Source organism: Schistosoma haematobium, chromosome 6 (assembly GCF_000699445.3).
Source record: "Schistosoma haematobium chromosome 6, whole genome shotgun sequence".
NCBI lineage: Eukaryota > Metazoa > Platyhelminthes > Trematoda > Strigeidida > Schistosomatidae > Schistosoma > Schistosoma haematobium.
In genome coordinates this window covers 5,329,446-5,355,496 of record NC_067201.1, presented here as the reverse complement: position 1 = coordinate 5,355,496, position 26,051 = coordinate 5,329,446, and the positions used below count along the sequence as shown (strand labels likewise).

Here is a 26,051-nt window from a genome sequence, read left to right as displayed (position 1 = left end):
GATTAAAATGACTTTATACCCTTATTTCTACGAACTAACTCTTTCTTCCTGTACTATGTTCTTATACACAATCCTTCTTTTATAAATCACTACCATTGAAGTAACTATTTCTATGAATATGGTGTTGATCTTGTTGTGTTAATGAGGTATGACAACTTTGACCGATGCATATATGTGCCTGGTCCTACGTTGTATCTGACTAACTTACTAACAGTGTATATCTCGCGATTGATTTCTAATCTGTCTATCGTAGTACTGGATGAAATCACCACCGAAACGAGTTTCAAATCTAATATCATTAAGTCAATAACTATTGTTCTGATCTACGTAAGTAAACGTAAACTACATAGTGAAGATCCTTTCAGTTACCGGAGTCAATAGTTGAAGACCTTGAATGACAGTTCAGAATCAACACCAAATAACTCAAAAACTACTCATTACTCATTTTCTCCTGAACCCTAAATTTCAAAATTATCTTGAATATTTTATTCCACGAATTCATAATTTCTTTTTGGTTTAGATTCAGTATATTCATTTTATTATTAACATAATAAACAAAGTATTAATTTCAATAGTTGAGATCATGAGTCAGTTGAAGCTAGACAACCATGGAAAACCTAAAAGCACTAGACGGCCGTTTCGTCGTATTGTGAGACCCCACAGCATTACTTATCCATGACCCCGCCTAGCGAGTTTCGAATCCAGGACCTATTAGTCTTACGCGTGAGCGCTTAACCTCGATACCAATGAACCAATATCCGATGATTTTAATGCCTAGCTTCAACTAATCCACGAAATTGAGCCACACATCCGCCATTGTCATCAGTAAGACTGATAGTTCTTGGGTTTGAATCCCACGTGGCGGGATCTTGGATACGTACTGCTGAGGAGTCCTACAACAGGATGAAACATCCATCCTATGCTTCCAGATTTTCCATAGTTGTCTAGCTTCAATTGATTCATATTCACAACTATTGAAATGACTACAATCTCCAGAAAAACCCCCCTTCTAAAAATAAATATTAATTCATTTTTATTGTATGATAACTATTATAATTTTGAAAAAAGTTTTTTTTTAAAAATATATATCATTCAAATTTGGTAACTAATTACTCTGATTTAAATCAATAAAATGTTCATATTACAAGAAAAGGGAAGAAAGGTAACTATTCAATTACTGTTACTAACAGTTCACGGTTAATAGTTTAATGAATTGTTTTATGAAATCTATAGATTTAAGGAATAAAAAGAAAACAATACTTGTAATGATTGTAATGATAAATAAGGAACAAATAATTAATGATAGTAAAGATGGATAGTAGTTAGTAGTGAAAGTTAGGATGCGTATTTCGTTCTATTTGAGATTGGTCAGCCAAATGTATCTGCATCTCAAAGAGTTGATGCTCACTCTGGGACTCGAACGCCATCACGTTATCTACTGAATCCTGATAACTAATTGTTGTGCTCCAAAAACTCTGATCACTTATACTCGGAACGAGAGACCACGTCAATATTCCCCCAATGCGAAAGTAAGAACACAAGACTGATATAAGTGAAGATTTATTAGCCCCAAAACACTATGACAACGACGAGTCGAATCTAGTCTAAAATACACCTGTTTATATATTGATTGTACACCCATTTTGATTAGTAATTAGGATTAGATCACATACTCAGTTATAACAAATCACCTACTGAGCATAGTTCATGTCAAGTGAATGCAAGAATATCGTATATTATACAGAAGAAAATATCATACTGGGAAAACAAATCAAATACTACACTGAATGATCCTCATGTTGAATCAAAACGGATGTTGAATGTTGAATAAAACTCATAATGAGTAATTCAATCGAAAATTCATTTTTTTTCCCATCATATCAAGCAATAATTAATCTACTGGGTATAACTTGGGTTCTAACATGGGGTGAAGTTTAAATTCATTTGGTAGGTAAGTGAATAATGATGTGGCGTATGAAGCGAACGGTATTGAGTTCGAGTCCCAGAGTGAATATCAACTCTGAGATGCAGTTACATCTAGCTGACAAGTCTTAAATAGGACAAAACTCGTGTCCTGGATTCCACTGCTAAGCACTATCCATCTTTACTTATAATGCTTGTGAATTAAGGCAATATCGAGGCGAACTTAAAGATGGTTTTCAGGATAGAATGATGATTGGTGGAATCTGGGTAGTGTGTTTCGTCCTAATTGAACCTTGTCGATTGGATCTACCTTCACTTCAATGTTTAGGTATACATTAAAACTTAAACTCTATACCTTTTTCTTCAAATGTTAATATATTATCTATTGAGCTACTGAGAATGGATTATCACTAATTTATCTAATGAATATGAGATTCTTAGCCTAAAACTTATCTTAATTCTCTCCAAAAGATTCAGTCATTAATGTTAACAACAGGAGAATTCAGCTCCTTTCTACACATAAAAGACGTTGTAATCTATCTACAGTTAGCTGTCTTTCATCTGATTTACATACTCTGACTTAATAATTATCATATTTCTAAAGGATATTTATGACGGATCGATGTTAGCTGCGATAGTATTAAGAACCAAGGAGGATGGGACTGCTTTTCAGCCTCAGATTAAGAATTTTCAAAAGTAAACATACAGGACCTCAACTGGACCTTAAAGTTGCACGACAAGTGCGTAACTTATTCCTATAACTAATTCACATCGTGAAAATTCCCTCAATGACTATACCGATGTAAAGCACGGTAACTTGAACTGCTTCAGACATATATAATGTTCTCATTGTTTTACGACTGATTCATCAGATCAAAGATTTCTACTGATCACTGATAACTAACTATGTTATCAGAAAATGAACACAAGATTGCATTATTTCTAACATGGTAATAATATGCTAAGAATACAATTTAAACATACACATGAAACTAGTTATACATTGATTACAGAGAGTAAGTGCTTTTTTTCGTTAATTGATTGCCATTAGACTGATCAATCCAACTATCATGTAGAATATTCGTTGACATTTTAAATTTGTAGCTGAGAGCAGAATTTAAAGAAATAAAAGGTAGAAAAAAAAACCAACAAACGTTGTGAGTGAATTCCTCAATGTAGAGTAGTTATACTAAAAAATATTAAGCGCTCTGTCGCGAGACGGATAGGTCCTGCGTTCGAATCTCGCGAGGCAGGATCGTGGATGCATAGTACTGAGGTGTCGCACAGTAGGACGAAACGGCCATCCAGTGCTTACAGATTTTCCATAGTGGTCTAGCTTCATTTGATTCATGATTTCAACTATTAAAATTAAATAGTATTCGTTTAGGATATTCTATTTTCAATCTACCACTCACAAGACTGGTCTTTCACAAAACAATATCCACCTCCATACCAAAATGTGTCATTCATAGATAAGTAAACGAACCGAAGCGTGCTTTATGCGTTACAGACAAAACGGATCAATTGATAGATGAATGAGTGAAGGACAGAAACCCTCGTCATTGGGTCATTGGTTCAAATCTTGCTCCATTTAATTCGGTTTTTTAATTAGGCAGTATCCCTAGTTCATACATAAGATGTTTGACCCATAGTCAAGTAACCAAATCATAAATTAACTAGGGTTTAGAACATAGAAAATTGTGTTTCAACTTGAAGATCGTAGACAAAGATAATACCTTTCCAACACTCCTTGGTTTTCAGTGCTTCTGTAGTTGATGTCAGTTCATGGGGAAAATTAAAGTGTCATTGTAAATCATCTTTAAAAAAGAGATGTAGTAAGTCCATCTTATTGTAGAATAAAAAAATATTGGGAGATTATCCGATTAAGTGTTTAAAAGAGCAAAATTAAGCCATAAGTTTGTATACCCCAAATCATTTCAATGACTAATCAAAGAAATGCTTATAATTCGAAGGGAGATAACATGAAATAACAAATTACAATGAAAATAATTTAGGTGACATATTATCAGGTAAAGATTTCAAAAATGGTTACCTTTTTTAAATAGGTTGTTACAATAAATACCTGGGATTTGGGACATATAAAAGTAACTGCACCAGCTTTGATACTATTATTATTAGTCTTATTCTGATGAGATTTATATAACTGAAACAAATGAGTGAGATGCCCTGACCGGTGGAGTTCAATCGTGTCAAGTGTGAGGCAATTGCCTACCGAAGACAGTGGGAGATGATTGCTCAATATCCTGGATTGATTGGAGTTTGATACCAACACTACCAGATGCCATTTAGTGGTCTGTAGGCTAAGCGCTTATATGCAAGGCTCAAGGTCCTGAGTTTAACTCCTGCGTGTGGGCCCTTGATTAAGCATTGATGACAAGTTCCACAGTAAGCCAGCACGAACACCAAGTGCAAATGGGTTATTCCAATAAGCTTAACAAATCTAGTCACACCATATGCCTACAAGTATGTGCTAGGTCAAGGCTAAATGACCAGTGAGCATTATTGAAAGATAGCCCTTTTGGTTAGGATTTGGCCCAGTTATCTGAGTTTTGTTTCATAATTGATTTCTATGGTCAATGTAGCCTCTTATTTATCCGTATCAATCTGGGATAGCTTACGGAATCAAAAACCGGATGATAGCCCAAAATAGCATAGTTATTGAAATTTTTTAATTACAAATGTTCCATATGAGTTCTGATTTATGCATACAAAACATGTAAAGAAAATACAAAGTATAATTTATCAAAAAAAACAAAACAAACGTACCATCGTTTGTGATTATGTCAGTACCTGTGGATGAAATTAATGTTCAATAAAATATATTACTTAATAAATAATGATAACATATTCTGAAAATAATAATAACAAAATTTACGTCAGTACATTTTTCACGGGTATTTCATCAATGAGAGGTGTCAGCCCGTAACCTTTACTTCTTTTTATGTGGATATCCTTTGGCTGAAGCCGTCCACGACTGATGCCAATCAGAATTCAATAAATTACAACAATGTGCACCAGAGCACATAAAGCAGAAAAGACACTAGCTTTCAAGTGGACCGACATGTATCTGATCTCGGCCTGTCTAATAATAATTTATTCTGAAAATAATAATTACAAAATTCACGCCAGTTTACAGGAATGATCAATTTGATATAAAGAGGAACATTAGATGTACAGAACAAACATGTGATAGAAGAACGTTTTAAGTATACTAGTTCAGTAATTGTTTAGGTAGTACATGTATTACAGTGATCCAATGCATCAGCCGGGAATTTTTAATACTTCCTAAATGGACAGCCTGTTGATTTTTGTGAACGGAGTAATTAAGGTCATTTCGTGTGCCAGATCGAATTAATGATAATTATCTACAACTAGAGAAATTAAAACGAAAACACAGAGCACGGAAAAACAAAGCAGTAATTACCAAACTATATGAATCAGGTCTACCTAAATGCGTATGTCATGTGACCCGGTGATATACTGTTTATGTTATTCAAATTAGTTAAACTTGCGGGGGGCGGTGTTAACATATTGACAGCAAGTGGGTGGTTTTACTAAGGGGATTCACTAATAAAGATGGCTAAACATTTAAGGTTCCTAAAATATCACTTGTGGAATGAGATACACCTAAAGGCGCTAGACCATTCAATGCATTTTCAGAGGAGCAGTATGCATCTATGCAGCGAACAAATAATGGGAGTGATTTTATCGTGCGGATAGATTGTGGTAGGTTATTCCAGAGTCTAGAAAATTTACAGGTGAAGTAATTCATATAAAGAGATGATTTAGAATGAGTTTGTTTCACTAGTGCCAAGGAATTACGGATGTCATAATGAGAAGTTTCTGCATATTGAATCGCGTGATCGGATGTAAACGATAGTTTATGAAGTAGTTTGAAGAAAAAGATAAGATTTAGTTAGAGTCTCCTCCTCCATAAAGGGTCTAGCCCAAGTTTATTACATCTAGAATTATAAGTTAAGGTACAATCAGCTCCAAGAATACGAAGTGTAAATCGTCTTTGTACTGATTCCAGCCTTAATTTATCCTTTATGCTCGCACTGCTAAGAATAAACGTGCAATATTCTAGAAGAGATCGAGCACAAACTTTGTACATTAGAATGCGTGACTCATTGTTGTGAAGGTTTCGAGTTATTTAACCTATTAGACGTTGAGACTTAGAGGTTTGTTTCAATATCTGTTCTGTAAAAGACAAGTCTTGGGAGTATCTAAGCCCTAAGTCTACTACTGTATGTAACCTAGATAACACTTCTCCATTTATGGTAATGTCTAGGTTGAGTGATGTATCGCCGAAGCATATCCATCCACATTTAGCCGTATTAAGCTCCAGTTGCCATTTTAAGCACCACTGTGCTACCTTGTTAAGCTCCATGGTGATGCAAATTTGCATATTTTTCAGCTCATATGGAGAAAATGAATATACTACTTTAAGATCATCTGCATATAGAAAGGGCTTACCGACGCAAAAACTTTCACAAATATCATTGATAAACACTAAAAAGAGCAAAGGACCTAAGACACTACCTTGTATTACACCACTTCTAACAGGGACAGCGTTAGACAATGAAGAGTTAATTTTAACTATTTGATGTCGATTGCTGAGAAAGGAATCAAACCAAACAAGCAAAGGATTTTGAACCCCATAGGATGCGAGTTTACCTATAAGAAGTTGGTGGCTAACCATGTCAAAGGCTTTAGAAATGTCCAGATATAGCACTAAGACTAGATATCCTCGGCTACGTAGAGAATAAACTAAATTAAAGAAGTGAAAATGACATGTCATGCAAGAACGATTTTTAAGAAATATATGTTGAGTATTACTGATAAATTTTCCAGCGAGCATATAGTTTTATAATTTTTTCCATAATCCTAGAGATAACTGGGGTAATATTTGTTCATGTCAGTCTTATCTCCAGATTTGTAACGTGGTATGATGTACGCGGTTTTCCAACAGTAAGAGCAAGAACCAGTTTCTATAGAGAGAGTAAACAGCTTTAGAAGACGGAGTGGAATATCTGGACCACCATATTTGTAGAGAAAGGATGAAATTCCGTCTACTCCATAACCTCTGGAAAGCTTAGGGGTATTTATAGCCTTATTAATTTTCATGCATGTGAAGGAGATAGATTTTATTGAGTCTAAATCGCTTCTCAGAGTCAATACTTCTCCAGAAGTTACGTATCCAGTTTGCCGAATTCCCTTACTTACATTGTTCAAATGCAAGAGGCTGTTCACTTTATGGGTATGGATAGGCTCACCACGAAAATTATACTGCCTTGCTCGGATTTTCAAGGACCAACAAAAGCGTTCCGGACACCACAAGAAACGTAGTACTTTATATGTGAATGTTATGATATGAAAAAGTTTCTTTCTTTTAAAGTTTGCACTCAAAATAAGTTGAATTAGTTATAATTTTTTTCTTCAAAAAACAAAAAGTCAATTTATTTAAGATAATTTTTATTCACTGAGTGTGTATGGGTCTTTAAGCTGGATTCAATAATCATAAATCGACAATAATGTTTGACATTAACACTGTTGAATGCCAGCTTAGTTGTCTAGCGTCTAAGCATTTGTAAGTGAGGTCAAAGTACCTGGATTAGATTCCCGCGTATGAGCTCATGGACGCGCACTTTTGAAGAGTTCCACACTAGAATGATGCAAATGTCAATTGTTCCCAGATTTTCAGTGGGAGTCTAACATAAATGGACTTGTGATTTCAATGAAACTCAACTGTCTCCACAAGTCTAAATCAATCTAGAAACTTTCATCCGAATACATTTTAGGATATAAATCAATTGAGTGATCAGTTAAATGAAAATATATATTAGAGTGAAGATTTGTAGCTCACGTGGATGGTTTTGATGGAGTTTTATTCTCTGAGCTCGATGGGCTAGTCGTGGAGCTTTTATCGTTCTTCTGAACGTTATCAATAGGTTTTGCACTGCTTCTGCGATAAGTCCTGATATTGGTGATCCCATCTGTGTCCCTTTTGTTTGTTCGAACACTTTACTTCCACCTGAAGTTTGTGCTGATGATGTTGTTAAGAAGAACGATGGAAGCTCCACAACTAAACCATTCATCACAGAGAACAAAACTCCATCAAAATATATTAAAATAAATGAAAACTGATATTTAAAAATGAAATGGAATGATATAACTTACTAGAATAACTGGGGATTGTAGTATCTACAAAGTGAAAAGTGAATAACAAATGAAATAAACATTGAAATATTTTACCATTATTACAATAATATAATTAAGACGAATAATTATGAACTGTTTAATGATTGTTCGCTTGGTGTTGTTTTACTCATATCTTCACCCCGTTGAGAAAGCAAGTGACCATCAGGACTCGGTAGCTAAGTGGGTAACGCAATGGCATTTGGAGCTAACGGTGTTGGTTTCGAGTTCTAGAGTGAACATCAAATCTGAGATGCAGGTACACCTAGATGACGAGTCTCGAATAGGACGAAACCCTCGTCCTGGATTCCACTGCTAGCCCCTATTCATGTTTGCCTAAAATGTTTAGTGATTATTTTCATATTTTTATTTACGTAGATGATAGTGATAAGAGATCAATGACATAGTGATTAACTTCGATTGGCCTATTCGATAATAATAATAATATTAATAATTGGGGCAATACTTGTGATAAATCATTTAGTTACTTTCAAAATTAGTGTTATGAACCTATTAACCAACAATATTCAGCTCAAAACAACACTAGTTGAGATGTCAGTGAAATCTTAGTAGCAATTTACGAATGTTTTACTCATATATGAAATGCATCAACAAACTTGACAAATATTAGGGATATGATATTGATATTTCAGAGTGATTGTGCTATCCATAAACTTCAGAACTAACTCCAATTAGAGCCTAATAAAGTTTACTTCCAGTTCCAAGCCCGGATAAAGCAGGATGGTTGAACATGGGTTTACCGACTCTATTCTGTGAACAAGAAAATTGTTAATAATATACGGTAACCAGAAAGAATCACTTTAGCCATTTGAACTCTATCTTAGGAGTTGAAGGACCTATATTTAGTAGAGTCATGATGCCTCATAGTGGAAGCTGGGATTCTTCGGAAATCATGAGGCTGATTTTTCTTCTGAAAACCCGAGCAACAACTGCACCGGGAATCAAAGGCATAAGTTAGGATTCTGAATATCATATGGGGACATCTTGAAACGAAAGCCCAGGAGTGCATTGGCTAAAGATCCCTAGTCGGTACCCTATGCATCACGAGGGGTAACAGGCTTTATACGAGAGGCTCCAATCGGTCACAGAGAAGTGCCCTGAAAAGTAACTAATGGAAGACCAAAACGCTAAAGTAGGAATGGACAACATCGGGTATGGAGATATCATGGGATGACATGAACTGATTGGGTGAAAGGAATGAGAATGGTGATGGATACTAATACACCATATTTAATTAAAACATTTTTTGAGATCTTGTTAAAAGATGTTTATATTTAAGTACTTGTTTGTTTTGTGATGTCTTCATTTTAAACATTGTCCATATCATGATCGTATGGAAAGATTATGTTGCACCAGGAGAGATTAAACGAAAGTCTTTTAGGTGAGTAAATCTTTGAACAGAAGTTATGCAGCTCAGTACATAAATTACAACTGAGGTTATCCGTAACGTTCACAAAATGTACGTTATCACTTTCGGTCATTTTTCATTTGATGCACTGCATTTGGCTGTGTATTTGATGTGTAAAATGTGATTGGTTACTGAGCGTGGACAAACAGACATCCAGTTAACTGACTATTTTATGTTTTCATAGAAGCTGAACTTGTACACCGTTGGATACCGGTTTAGTTGTTTAGAGGCTAAACTTTGAAGCACGAGGCGTAGATGACGATTGCTGAGATGTTTCATACTAGAGCGAACGTCCGTTCAGGGCTACTCGGTGTCCAACAGTTGTCTAACTATAACCTAACCTATACCCCGATTCACTATATAACTGGTCATGGATCAAGTATTTGACATAACGTGATTCCAGTCCGTGTATAGCGTATCGATCAAGTATATAGTATAGTGGTAGTATAATCCTGGTCACCGGTTGTATGATCCTATTATAGTAGAGGATCTTGTTGAAAAGGAAGTATTTCTATTCAATTGTTCTACCAATATTATTATGTAAACTTGTTGTATCCCGATAGGAATGATGAACGGTAATTTTTGGGATCCATTTATGGACCAATATTATGAGTATATTTTTATCGTTTAATTGTTATGTAACTAAACTCTTCATATTCATGCCTCTCTTTTTATGAGCTTTATTTTGACCTATGAACTATTATTATACGATTTACCATTCATGAACTATTCCGTGTCTATTAATCACTACGTTCCTCCTTCACAGCCACATCTGGCTAATTCCTGTACAAATTTTGTTCATATTTTATTGGTACGTTGTGGTCGGTTTGTTTGGTATATAAACTCAGTATGCTTGAAATATAATGATTCATATCTCAGAGGCTGAGACTTGCGTTCTGGACTCAACTGGCTAGACTAGACAGGGAAGCGGGACCAATCAGGACTCTAGGTTGTTCTCATGTGTTTTACGCGTCTTTGGTCCGATCGATTATACACTACGCTGCCATCTCATCTACAGTTATAACGAATATTCATAAAGGTTTTGATCTGAAGACCAAATGTTTACTATATATGTGTATCTTTCTCCCAGAACTTTGGCCGACACTATGCTATACTACACATTTTCAGAGCGGACAGTCGGGAATAACTCCAACCATAAATCAGTCGATATAAAATCTAAACTAACAAGTAATCTATTTTATAGAAGAATATTCATTTCGTTCAGATATAAGTGATATACACATTTTGATGAATAATTAAACTTACAATTAGTGTCATCTGTGGTAGAGTCTGAAATTGGATAAAGACACAAGAAACAAGAAACATTAAAGTAACACTATAAAACATTCATTATTATCATTATTATCATTGGTGGCTTTATTCAATATTATATTTTTGGTACAATATAGAATTGTCAGCATAAAGTATTTCAACAAGTTCCCGTTTCTCATTTCTTGATCGATCCTGACGATAAGTATTAACTGATCTCCAGTTAGATGTTAGCAGTTCAGTAATCAACATGTGAATAATGTTTATTCTTTTCAATGCACACCGTTGCCACGAACCAAGATGTCACTGATCGGGCTTGTATAGTGAAATGTCGTAAGCTTGTCACAAACTTACCTGAATAGGTTATGCGATTAATGGGCATAATGATATATTAAAACAAACAAGAAATCAGATATTTTGTTGAAATATCCAGATGGTAGGAACAGGTAGCCCACATATTCAAACAGGCCGCCTAGTATTTATTAGTATGAAAAGTTAACTACTGTCCCAATTGTTAGTCTAAAAGTTTATCTACAAATTAATCAGATCATATCCAAGGTATTTCACGATTATTAGAATAAAGAACTAATGTTTTTGAGTAGTAAAGTTTTGTTTACTTGTAATTCGATATGTGAATGATTAATCTATGCCAAGATTTTGAATTAATATCACCAGTTAGTTAGTCAGCTATAACGTAGGACCAGGCACATATATGCATCGGTCAAAGTTGTCATACCTCATTAACACAACAAGATCAACACCATATTCATAGAAATAGTTACTTCAATGGTAGTGATTTATAAAAGAAGGATTGTGTATAAGAACATAGTACAGGAAGAAAGAGTTAGTTCGTAGAAATAAGGGTATAAAGTCATTTTAATCTGTTAGTTTAAGGGAAGACACTTACGCTACTGTGATTGATTCTGAGCCATGTCACTCACAGTCTCCAACCATTGATTACGATAGTCACGCGGACTCCAAGCAAGTAGTCTGCATTAATCAACATGACTAAGACTAGAAGTTATTGATCTCAATGAATGATGCCACGTTTTGGCTGGTTCGACCGCACCTAACTTTCTCCCAATCATCCACAACACTAGTCATGGTAATCGGTGTTCAGACATATGTAACACGTGGCCTAACCATCTCAGGCGATGAAGATTCAAAACCTCATCAACTGATTTACCATCATCTCACTATTATTCACCCGGTGATCCCAGGAGATGTGAGCAATATTTCTATGGCACGTGTTCAAATACTAGTAGCTTACGAATATCTTCTACTCTTAGTGGCCACGTTTCGCAGCCGTAAAGTAAAACATAATGTACTGCCGCACAGTATACTCGTCCCTTAATTGAATTGCCTAAACGTTTTTCATTGTGGTCACTAAGATGAAAAGACTTCGGAAAATTATTTACTACATACAAGTAATTCATGAAAAACTTAATTTCGTTTTTTCATGTAAACACTGGCTTAACTAAACAGTCTCAAGTTAAAAATTATAATATGGATTTATGGCTTAAAGTAAACGGAATGACCATTAAAATGGATTAGATATCAATATGCAAGAAAATCAAATGAACATAATCAAGATATTACTTAAATGCGATAATGATAAATAAGAAATAATTTCAATAGTTGAGATCATGAGTCAATTGAAGCTAGATCACCATGGAAAACCTGGAAGCAGTGGACGGCCGTTTCGTCCTATTGGGGAACTCCTCAACAGTGCGAATCCACGATCCCGCCTCGCAGGATTCGAACCTACATGGATTGAATTTAACTACTAGGCTAATGTTAACGTTTTAGTATTAACTGCGATATCCATGAAAACCATGAGTACCAAACGAAACATCCACAAATAGAATGTCCTATATTGAACTTACTTTCCTCTTCTGGTTTATTGGCTGAAATAAATAAATCGAAGTAAATTCAGTATTACATGTAACTTTAGATATGCCTATCTGGATATAGCAATGCATATTACAATACATGGTACATAAGTAAGCTTTATTTTGCCAAATGATTTGTCTATTAGCAGAGTATTTATGCAAATTAGCCTAATTAATAGGAGTTAACAAGTGACAGTTTTCTGAGTCAATTTAGAATCTGTTATCAGATGTTTCAACAATACGTAACCACAATTTCAGAAATGAATAAATTTGCAACCTTTAGTGAACTAATAATGCTCTATATCTTGTATAGTTTGTTTACAAATATAGTCAATACATGATGATATACCTAGAGTCTCATCTAATATTATCAGTGAATTGTAGTCTATCATCTAAATTTGTTGAGTCCCACAAAACCTGCAAGAGATTCACTTCGAACGTATTTGTCATTAAGCGTATTACCAACACGTAGATATTTTATGAATGAAGATGTCTTTAATTTGAATACAGTTTTTTTTTCACCGATTAAAATCAGATTTGTTTATTAGTTTTAATAGTCGAGATCATGAGACAATTGAAGCTAGACCAATATGGAAAGCCAGTGGAGTCCAACCAGGTCTGTTGTGAGATAGTAACTCACTGATAACAATAGTGGATGGGTCGCTCAATTTTGTGGATTAGTTGAAGTTAGACATTAACACCGTTGGGTGCCGGTCGGCTCAATGGTATCGAGGTTAAGCGTTCACGCACGAGACTGATAAGTCCTGTGTTCTAATCTCATGATCATGGATGCACACTGCTGAGGAGTCCCGAAGTAGGGCGAAACGGCCGTCTAGTGCTTCTAGGTTTTCCATGGTTGTCTATCTTCAAGTGACTCATGATCTCAACTATAAAAATTACTGAAATCTCCACATAACCTCTTCTGATATTCATTTTAAAATGATAAAAATGTTCATTAGTAAACCATGTTCATGTCTACTACATAAAAGTAATATGTTTAACTATATGATCATATATAAATTTATAAACAACCATAGGTATTTAAACGGTGATATATTTTTAGTTTATGATTATTTTCTTTCCGAATGAAAAATAAATGATTGGTAACTGCTAGGAGTTATTTATGAGCTATTATTACATATATTTCTTTTATCATAATCTTTCACTTGACCTGTTGACTACTGATATACGATTTACTACTCCTAAGTTATTCCCAGTTTATTAGTTACGGTATCTCACATTCACAGTCACTTTTAGCTGGATCTTTTATAATAATTATTTTTCCTCTTATGGTGTGATGTGGTCTGGTTTGTTTTTGTATAAACCAAGCATTTCTGAAATATACGATTCACACAAACATAACTGGTATTTGTGTTCTGGACTGAACAGGCTGAATTAGGTGCTAAGCTACAAAACAAAGGACCAATAAGGATTCAGAGTTGACTCAAGGCTACTAGTGCTGTTTGACGCATCATTTGTTTTAGCACAGGGATAAGATTATAGAGGTCGGTATACTAATAGTGATGTTGTCACTTGATACTTAACAAGCAATAAGACATAGTACCTCAGGTAAGTAATTCAAGCACAGTCTTATACATTCAACCTTTCAGTTGAAAAGAAGTTACAGACATCATGAACTACCTAACGATGTAATATCTCACTGTTTATTACAAATATATGTATAAATAATCAAATTGAAATGAAGCTTTAAAACTACACTCACTGAAATCACTTGTTGTACTGGTCATTGTTGTATTATCTATAAATCCAGATAATCATAAGAATGATTTAATATTAGGAAATAGTCGGAACTTAAAATGGGAAAAGAGGATAGTTAAGGATTACTTAACTTATCCCAATGTACTTTAATGATCATTATATGTCTATTCAGTGTTTAGCAACTAAATTAGATGATACATTTAAATAATGAATAGTTTATATTGTGAATAGTAAGCAAATGATTCAGAAACTTATTGCATAATAATAATGAAGAAATTGTTCAGTCAGTCAGTAACAACGTAGAACTTCGTACGTACGCACGTACATCAGTTCGAGTTGCCATACCACATTAGCACAGAGGTGCAGTTGGTAAAGGTAGTGAGAGTATAAGCAGTAATCCGAAAGATTAGGGTTTGAAGATATCATTCAAGGAGTATAATCCAGTGAAATAAATTTGGAAACAAAATAATGGACATGAAGAATTCAGAAGATTGGAATTTGGGAGAACACAAAGAGTGGATGCACCTGAATCATTGCAAACGATTTTGAGCCATGTCATTCAGGATCTCTAACCATCGGTTGCTATCATCTCGCGGATCCCAACTAGATAGTCTACACCTACTAACATGACTCAGCCCAGTTGTCAGTGACTTTATGGATTTGTGCCAGAAAAAATTGTTAAATTCAATATTGATTAAAGTTACATTAAATAAGAAGTTGGTTATATGTAAATATGTTAACAGCCTTTAAATGAAAGTGTGAAATTCTTAGAAAACTGTTACACAACCATTATAAATAGGTGAAACTTTAATTTATGGACGAACCAATCAGGTATGAGATAATGGATTTCGGATTTTGGCGCAGAATTCATGAAGTCATTTAGCTAAATAGAGTTTCAGCATTATAACTCATGTCAGTTCGTGATGGAAACCGTAAATCTAGTTCCTAATCTTAACTACCAGCTGTAAATCATAATCGTAATTCTTCACACTACTTTATAACTTTCATTTAGTTTTAGTAAGTAGGTGGACATTTTTGAGATCACTTTAGCGTCACTCAAAGGTTGTTCATAGGTTATAGTCACACCAATAAGTTTGCAGTTGTCATAAACTGAGATTATTTGAGATACAACCAAAGAATATGAAAATCTGGATAGGATTTGAAGGGTAATTTCTAATTCACATCAATAGCTTAAATAAACTTTTGATATTATGTAGTGTAGATTTAGTACAATAATATCTAATGTAGTTTGCCAATATGATGATTTTATTTTCTTATCCCATAATCAAGATAGGTGATTATCTTTTGAGTTCTTAGCAAACTAAATTTATCGATAAACTGATGAATGTGCCAGTAGTCCTAGACAAAGACTTCAGTATAATTACAAGTAATGGATACAACGCTGTTGGAAATTCCCTTAAGGAGATTTAAATGTCCAATGTAATATTGTAATGTAATTCGTTTAGTAAGGATAGTTTTATTTACTCGACTTTGAGTTGTATGATATACGCGAAACAAGTTAGTAATAAAAAGTTAGTCAGACCTACTTAGTACCAACAGGGGTTTTGTGGAGATTTTAGTAATTTTTATAGTTTAATCCATGAGTCATTTGAAGCTAGACCACCATGGAAAACCTGGAAGCACTGGACGTCCGTTTCGTCTTAGTATGAGACTCCTCAGCGGCCCACATCCACGATCCCGTCTCACGAGATTCAAACCCAGGACCTATCAGTCTCACTTTATTTCCTTTACATAAAACAATCTAAATTCTGAAGTAATTTAACCGGGTCTGTTGTGAGATAGTAACTCACTGATGATAATGGTGGATGTTTTGCTCGATTTTGGGGATTAGTTGAAGTTAGACATTAATACCATTGGATGACGTCCCGCTCAATGGTTTCGAGGTTAAGCGTTCACGCACGAGACTGATAGATCCTGATTTTTAATCTCGCAAGGCGCGGTCTGGATGCGCACTGCTGAGGAGTTACACAGTGGGACGAAACTGAGGTCTAGTGCTCCTAGGTTTCCCATGGTGATCTAGCTACAAATGAATGATAATCTCAACCATCAAGCCTAATTAGTTGGAATGTGATTATAACATGTGATTGACAAATGAGAAATTAATTCACATTTTACTCAGTCTATAAAGCAATGAATTTTCAAACTTGATTCCAGAGAACAGTTACCTTAATGTTTATCTCTTTCATTTTTTAAATATCAATTTAGCAATATACAGGAGTTAGGTTAAAACAATTCGGTTACAAAGAGAATTATGTAACTTACCGAAAGTGGGAGGATCTGCCATATTTTATAGAACAATAAAACCGAGAGAGAACAAACTGTTTGAATAAAGTAACTCGATAACGATATATTATGTTTGAATTTATATCTATTCCTTTAAATACGTTGTGATTCGTATTGATAACAATGTTGGAATTCAAAACACTGTATAGGATGTTATCAGTTATATCAGTGTATACAAGTAACAACTATATGAAAGGAATGATTGTAGACCAAGGAAATTTCAAACTGTTAGTGGGACATAGACTGGATTAAAGCATACTCAATACACGATTGCTTTGATGCACGCTGATTGACTGATTCTTATCCAATCAGCACTAGTCGATACTTGGAGAATACTCTAGAATCTTCTCATGTAAAAACTATAAATATACTAACGTTTTCCCTATTGTGCTTCTTACTTCCATCTAACCTTGTTATTTGGAATATAATCTCTTTCCTGTTCAACTGTGTTCTGATTTGGGGACTTGTCGAGTGAATCAGTGTCCGAGAATATTAAGCAACAGGAATAGCTGGGTCATAACTGTAAGAAAGAGATTATAACACAAACATACTAAAGAATATAAAGATATATGTCATTCATGTCTAAATAGAATCATTAGACAGATGGAAGTAGATATAAGCGATCAATCTATGTGGGAAAGATCTATCAGTTACATGGTCAGAGTTCAAGAGAACAAAGAAAACAGCAAAAATCCAAAGAAATATAAAAGTGGTAAATCTTGCCAAGACGACCAATCACTAACAAATTCATTCGAACGGACTGATTTAGTGCATGTGAAAAGATTTTTAAAAAGCTCACTTTCATTTGAAGTAAAGGTTGATGATGTTGTTCAAAATGATAATGAATGCCTTTCAATTCTACATTTCACTTAATGGAACGTAGCATTACTAAAAGTACTTACTTTAGCTACAGATTATTTCTATCATTTCAATAAAAAATATATTCTGAGTAAGTCTAGAGGATCATTTACTTTTAATCATGTGTCTAAAATGGTCTAGATAACTGTTTTATCTCCTTGACCTTACTTTTATTGACGTTAGCACCTTAAGTCAGACCTATAATTTATTAGAATTTTATTACACTGACGTTATTCTTAAAATATATTGATCTTACTCCTCATCTATATGTACATCAATTTCAATCCACTATACAGTTGTAAAGTGAGCAAACTGTTACAAATCATTCGTTAGAATTCGGTCAATTTTAAATATTAGAAAAGAAGACGGTGATTTAATTCATTATTCTATTGTTTGTTTGAATCTTCCCATTGATGTTTAGGTCTGCAGTTGATCAGTTTCTTATCGGCATAAGTGTATACTGTACAGATTACATCGATATTGCCTTAAGTCACAAGCATCGTAAACAAAGATGGATCAAGGCTAGGAGTGGAATCAAGGACGCACGTTTCGTCCAATATTTGGACTAGTCATCTGGATGTACCTGCATTACAGAGTTGATGTTCATTTTGGTACACAAACCCAATACCGTTCACTTCAAACGCCAAGGCGTTATCCACTTAGCTACTAAGTCCAGATAACCACACCCATCGTGGATTCCACTACTAGCCATCATACCTCTTTGCTTATAAAAAGGATGATTGTTATAAAGTGGCAGATTTATTCTCAACGAAATTCAATCACAGTTCGGTTTACGCAATGATAACTTCCAGGAATCTGACAGTGGAAAATAATGTTTCTAATTCTGCTGAAAATGCTAGTTCTTTCCAAAATTTCGTAACATTTTGACAAATGTTAACAACCATGAAATCGATCTATTCATTTCAATTAAGAAAAATGCGTAAGTACATATTACACGATAAAAAAAATATAATTTTCAACTCCCATTGAAAATATATGACAAAGTCTTAATGAAACTTTAAAAAATGCTTAAATGAAATACATACAGTTATGAACAGATTCCAGTGGAGGAAGAAATCAGGGAAAAGTGCTGGAAATGGGTACGACACACACTGAGGAAAGTACCCAATTGCATCACAAGGCAAGCCCTCACATTGAATCCTCAAGGCAATAGGAGAAGAGGCAGACCGAAGAACACACTACGTCGAGAAACGGAGACAGACATAAGAAGAGTGAACAGCAATTGAATAGAACTAGAAAAGGTATACCCAAGACAGAGTGGGTTGTAGAAAGCTGGTCGATGACCTATGCTGCATTGAGAGTAACAGGCGTAAACGAGTAGGTAAGTAAGTATGTAAGTAATGAACTGATCAGACTTACCAGTAATAGGATCTTCTGTGGAACCTAAACATTTAATTAATTAGATTAAAGTAACTAGTAAACCAGTTTAAATTTATTGAGGTATGTGTTCATATGCAGTTTTTTTGGCATAATTTAAAAGTTACATAAGTAAGCTAAGTCAACATCAACTGAAGAATAAACAGTATTCAGGGATCGTTGAGCAACTAAATCCATAAGGTTTAAGACATCTTAACAGTGAGAAATACTATGTTAAACAGAAGTATTCGAATTAATGTGTTAACTAAGGATTCCCGAAATAGTTCGATTTATGTCAGGTAGAACTAGATGAGCACTACTAGACGTTTTATATTTGTAATTCGTAATAAGCGCGCAATCAAGTACAAAGGAGTTATTACTTGGTACAAATACCATAAATAAACAATCACATAGACGAAATCATTGAAAGCATTCAGATCACAATGAAACCAACATGATAACATTGAACTATGTAGTTGTAATATGCAACAGTTTCCTGTTCATTAAGTAAGTGAATAGTGTGTGTAAAGTAAGGTTTTCACTGAGGATTTCATTTCAGTCCTTAACATTCACTTCATTTTCTCTTTTCATTCTGTAATTTGGAATGTCGTAGAGTGATTTCTTTATAGAAGACATATTTAGATGACGTTAAATGGTGGAAATGTAATTGTCAGTGAAAATTATGCTGTTATATGCTTTGTTGACCAACTAAATAAAAGACGGAAATGATCAAAAATGTTAGATGATTCACTTTTATTGAACACTGATAACTGGAAGGTTATGTTAAAACGTTTAGAATATACACAAATCTTATTTATTTTTCCATCAGCAACAACCTACTATGGGAGAGAACAAATCAACATCCAACTGAAGAGGAAATTAGAAAAATATGCTGGAAATCGATAGTCTACACATTGAGGAAATCATCAAACTGCATCACAAGACAAGCGCTAACTTAGAATCCTGAAGGGAAACGAAAAAGATGAAGGTCAAACAACACACTGCGTACAGAATTAGAAGTAGATGTGAAGAGCATGAATAGCAACTGGATAGGATTGTCCAGGACAGAGTTGAAAAGAGAATCCTGATGAACTGCCTATGCTCCTCTATGAGGTAAAACAGGCGTAAGTATGTAAGTCAGTTAATTATCTTTGTGTGTGTGTTTTCTTTGGTCATGAATTCGTATTTTGTTTCATCAGTAAACGATAGAAAGTTACATATTAAATTAAAGTTTGTAAATAGGATCATGTTTTCTGGTTTCATATACCTAATATTCTATTAAAATTATTGACATATAACAAGGATTTACTTAAACTGGAATTTGGACAATAATCAATAATGAATAGTTGTGATTTAGCCAAAATATTATTTTTCGTTCAACATTCAGTGTTTGAACTTTGAATCATTTACATCTATCAAGAGAATAATTGATATATAGTTGCTATGACATTAATCACAATTGAAACTCATTGAAAAGAAATATCCATATGAAAACAGATATCGATTATTATCAGAAGGAGTTTTGTGGAGATTTTAGTAAATTTTATAGTTGGATTCATTTGTCAATTGAAGCTAGACAACGATGGAAAACCTAGAAGCATTGGACAGTGTTATATCCTGATGAGAATAATGAATGGTAACTGTTGGAATCCATTTATGAACCAATACTATGCGTATATTATTATCGTATAATTGTTAAGTAGGTAAACTATGCATATTTGTGTTCCTCTTATCATAATCTGTATTTTGATCTGTGAACTATTATTATACGATTTACCATTCTTAAGTTATGCCCAGTCTATCAATTATGAAATAAATGATTCATATTGCAGAGGCTAAGATTTGTGTTTTGGACTTAACAGGCAGGGCTCGGCAGAAAGAATGACTGATAAGTACTCTAGACTGCTCGTACGGGTTATATGCATTATTGGTCCAATCGATAAACCACTGTTCTCTAATTGGTGGTACTAGCACGTTATACATTAATGAGTACACAGAGCACAAGAGATAACAGACAGCCGTTTCGTCCTATTATAGAACTCCTCAGTAGTGCGCCTCCACGATCCCGTCTTGCAAGATTCGAAATCAGGATCTATTAGCCTCGTGCGTGAACGCTTAATCTCGAGACCACTGGACCTGTCGGAGTCCAACTTCAAGTAATCCACGAAATTGAGCCACTCATCCACCATTATCTTCAGTGAGTTACTATCTCACAACAGACTCGGTTGAACTCCACTGGTCACTACTTCTCACTAGAACTTCAGGAAATACCTATTGAAGCCAGTCACTAGTGAGCATATGACGATTATTATCAGAAGGGGTTTTGTGTCGATTTTAGTAGATGTCGATTAGATAAAAATTTAGTCTTTGAAACGTATTGATGAATGTACAATTAATATATGATGAGTGTATTTTTAATTTGAGTCGTTGTGGTATTTTGCTGTTTAATAAATCTTCACTTGTACCAGTCTTGGTGTTCCCACTTTGAGTTGTGGAAATTGTAATAGTTCCTAGTTTTTCAAGTAAAAGTATTAAACGATACAGACATAATAAGTTAATTCTGTGATATTTATCCAAAAACACTTATTTTCCTATCTCAGTGAAAACACTTTAAAAGATGAATTACTTTAAAAGCTGTGGTTGACTGGATTACGAAGACCTTGACATCTGAGGGGAGGCATGGAATACAATCAACAGCTTGCATGCAACTAGATGATTTGAAATTCTCACATGACCAAACACTTCTATTCCATACACACGAACAAATACAGATTAGGATAACTGGTGTAGTGACAGCCTCTGCATCAATTTGCCTCAACATACACAAAAGAAAATGCAAGATCCTCAAATACAACACGGAGAACAATCCTATCACACTTGATGGAGAAACTCTAGAAGAGGTCACAAATTCCACATATTTGAGGAACGTCATCGATGAACAATGTGGATCGGATGCAGATGTGAATGCACGAATTTGAAGGCAAGGAAAGCATCTTCACAACTGAAGAACATATGGGACTCAAAATAACTGTCAGCCAACATCAAATTCGGAATTTTCAATACGAATGTCAATACACTGAGTTCTATTGTGCGGATCTGAAACTTGGAGAACTACTACAACCATCATCAAACGTGTACAATAATTTCTAAATAATTTCCTACTCAAGATACTCAATATCCTTTGACCGGTGGCCATCAGCAACAACGTACTGATGGAGAAAACAATTCAATTTCTATCTGAAGAGGAAATTATAGAGAGACTTTGAGAAAATCATTAAAGTGGATCACGATGTGAGCGCTAACTTGGAATTCTAAAGGGAAACGGGAAAGAGGAAGGCCAAGGAACACATTGCATTGAGGATTGGAAGCTGATACTAAAGAGATGAATAGCATCTGAAAACAGCTGGAAAGCAGAGCTCCTAACAGAGTTGATTAGAGACTCATGCTCATTCACAAGGGATAACAGTCATAAAAATGTAAGTAGCACCAAAACTAGTAATACTACTGTCAAAAATTTAACTGGAAAAAGTAGTATTTAATACATTCATGATTATTCCACTAATAATCATTTATTTCTTAAATTTTTGATTTAGACTGTAAGATTATCGGAATAGCTGTCCGGGTCAACATTTCATTTGGAATCACTGACGTATGTTACTAAGCCATTTCATACTAACAAGAAACAACATTTCAGCCACTTTATGGGAATTATATGTATATGAAATTATTACAAATGTTTCAGAGACATCAAACAGTAAGTTTAATAGAATATCACAACTAAAACGTACTGTCTTCTTGCGCTTGACCAACTGAAATGAGAAGAAAAAAAAAGGTAAATTGTTAATATTGTGGTGTATGCTATTTATGCTTACAGATTTAAGTAGCATGTAGCTGTAATAGAAAGTGAAATGCTTGACAGCAAAAGATCATAATAAAGAAAACAGAAAGGAAATCGATGAGAAGTCAAAATAACAACAGAATTAGAAGAATAATGGTGTATGTAAAGTAGAACGTAAATATGTATTTGTATAAGTTTTATATTTTACTAATCTACTACAAGATTTAGTATTTTGACTTTTCTCACCTTAGTTCTCGTTCACCACAGTAATAGTTCTACTTTCTGAAACGTTCTCTTTACAAACATTTTATCTTAATTTTCTATATACACAGTGATATCTCTAAATAAAGACTTATATACAATCAGTATAACTTCTATAACCTAAATAGATCTAAGAGAAATATGATGGAGAAGATTTTGACAAAGTTTTGTTCTCTGAGCTCGATGATTTGGTTGTGGAGGTAAAAGTCTGAACTGATGATGTAGTTCAGAAGAATGATGAAGGCTCTACAACCAAATCATCCAGTTCAAAGAACAAAATTTCATCTAAAAGTAACATCTTGATATCATAGACAAATTCAAAATCTCTCTTCAATACAGATTATGCGAGAAATTATCAACAACCAACTGTGGGAAAGAACAAACTAGATCCCAGTGGAGGAAGAAATTAGGAAGAAGCTCTGGAAGTGGATAGGACACACATTGAGGAAAGCACCCAACTGCGTCACAAGACAAGTTCTCACATGGAATCCTCAAAACCAAAGGAAAAGAGAAAGACCAAAGAACAGATTACATCGAGAAATGGAGACAGACATGAGTAAAATGAACAAGAATTGGATGGAATTAGAAAAGAAGGCCCAGGACAGAGTGGGATGGAGAATGCTGGTCGGTGGCCTGTGCTCCATTCGGAGTAACAGGCGTAAGTAAGTTAGTAAGTAAGTAATGATAAATATTTTACAACTTTACATTATTACATATCGAGATTGGTACTTGTTCAGATTTCATATGGAATTAATTTTCCATGTTAAAGGACAAATTAATTTAAAACTTGTAGATTAATTGAGGAAGAATTGGCTTCTATAAAAAGTAAACATTGAAGATCTTCTCCAAAATAACACTGACAACTCCATGCTTCAGCTACTCATCTCAGAGAATTTAATAGTATCAAAAATATTAAAAGGATGCTGTAGTAAACGAGAATACAAGTAGCGACAATCAAATGTAATTCAACACATAAATTACAGAACGTCTTTGTAAAATCTGAGAACTATATAGTAAATAGTTCATGTGCAATCATTGCTTGTTCTTGTTCTCTTTTCTCCGATATTAACCTTCTACCGCCAAGCATTTTACTTTCGATTCCATGATACATACTACTTATATATATCGACGTCAGTAGCACACACCATAATGCAACTGACTAGTTCTAAACTTATAAATAATGATGAAAACAATTTTAGTTAATTATTTACCATATTTTATTTGATATTTTGAGCGAAAGATACAATATTCGAGTTTCTCTTTAAAAACTACCATTAGGGTACAAGTATCTCCGGCTGAAGAGACCAAAATAGGATGAAACAAGCATCTTGAATCTAACTACTATCTATGGTCTAACTTTAGTAAATCCTTGTGACCAAAATAACTATTTCATGGCCATAAGCTCAGAATACATACATATATATATATATTGCCAAAGAAGTTGGATAATTAACATCAACAAATACAGACTCTTCAAAATAATATTCTGTTACTGAGTCCTGATAATCATTTTCGTTGAACTATTTTCTTAAAATTTCGGTCCATTTTATCTTTCTTCAAGTCGTTATGTAATTCTCTGGTATATATATGTATATCATACGGATTATCACTGATGATCGCCCTTAAATACCCTGGTAAGGTTGAGGGTGGGGAAATTCTGCACATCCTCTCGAAACGCTCTCACATGGCTATTCGAATACAACCACAACCAACGAAGTCCTACTCACTGAATTCTTGTGGCGACGGTGTTGGTTACAAAATTAAAAGAATGTAAAGAGAATGTCCGGTGCTTTAAACGGACTAGTGGATGTGGAGAATCAATCTAGTAGAGTTGGAAAACCGCGATTCCAAACCAATGGTGCACATTTACTCCATGATCCTGAAGGAACAAATAGCGTATGAACCAATTATTGTTCACCGGCTACCATGGGTCTGTACCTTTTAACATCGTTCCATTGCCTTGTAAACTAGATCTCTGGGTCAAAGGTACAGAGTGACCCTCTAAGAAAGCAACGTGCTACGGTTTGGGCAGCCAAGTAGTATTCTAGACCTTATACAAATTGAATGATAAAGTGTGGCGCATATCTGTTTAGTGTCTCCTTGTACCGATGTTCATATGTTTAAATGAATTATATAAATAAATAAACCAATTATTATCTAATTAACTAAACATTCATCTCTTTAGTTATTCCAATATCAATCATGATTAGGTTTGATTGAAGAGTATTCAATTTAGTGAAACGAAATTAAGAAGTAAAAGAAGAACAAAAAAATATGACGAAAAAATAATTGGGTGAGACTATAATTTATGGACGACCTTTGGGCGACGCTAACATAACCTTGAGAGTGTCTACCTACTCACTAGGGCTAAGTGAGGGTTATAAAGTAGTTTGAAGAATCAGGATTATGATTTATAGTTGACGGTTAGAGTTAGGAATTAGATTTACGGTTTTTCATCACGAAATGACATCAACTATCATACCAGGATTCCATTTAATCAAATGAGTGAATAAATTTCGCGCCAAAAATACAAGACCTATTATCGTAAATCTGATTGATTCGTCCATAAATTATAGTCTCATCAATCATTGATTATCAGATGATTAAATTGACTCACTTTTCCCATTTAAATTGAGATTTAATAAACACCAGATAATACACCAACTGTAAATGATGTCCATCTTGATAATGGATGTTAATTACAATAATCAAATATAATTTGTATTATATAATCACATATTCACTTAGATTACATAACACTATTTATTATAAGAAATACCCAATTATGTGTGTATAGTTTGTGCATCTATGTATATATAGGTAATATTATCTGTAGTATGTAATAAACGACAAACACAGTCAATTTATTCGTAGGATATAAACAATCAAAGAAACTGATTTATTGAATACTCATAAATTGGAATAATTTATGTGTGGGTGTTTTAAATATGTGAATTTGTCA

General features: G+C 34.2%; 1 protein-coding gene across 5 annotated transcripts; it reads right to left on the bottom strand.

Annotated features, from left to right (window-relative positions):
- Window positions 1-1,047: 1,047 nt before the first annotated feature.
- On the bottom strand, window positions 1,048-25,831 carry MS3_00011024 (uncharacterized protein). 5 transcript variants are annotated; one of them, XM_051219429.1, is made up of 10 exons: window positions 25,707-25,790; window positions 22,779-22,799; window positions 18,994-19,017; window positions 14,456-14,491; window positions 12,727-12,747; window positions 10,838-10,861; window positions 8,125-8,148; window positions 4,711-4,734; window positions 2,908-3,027; window positions 1,048-1,227 (listed from the first exon to the last, which is right to left on the bottom strand). In XM_051219429.1, the coding sequence occupies exons 1-9, from the start codon at window positions 25,768-25,770 to the stop codon at window positions 2,957-2,959; spliced, it is 309 nt and encodes a 102-aa protein (XP_051065330.1). In that variant the 5' UTR covers window positions 25,771-25,790; the 3' UTR covers window positions 1,048-1,227; window positions 2,908-2,956. The 5 variants fall into 5 exon arrangements, with proteins under 5 accessions (XP_051065330.1, XP_051065329.1, XP_051065331.1 ...); XM_051219430.1 differs by lacking the exon at window positions 22,779-22,799 and having other exon boundaries at window positions 25,707-25,831; XM_051219431.1 differs by lacking the exon at window positions 12,727-12,747.
- Window positions 25,832-26,051: the final 220 nt, after the last annotated feature.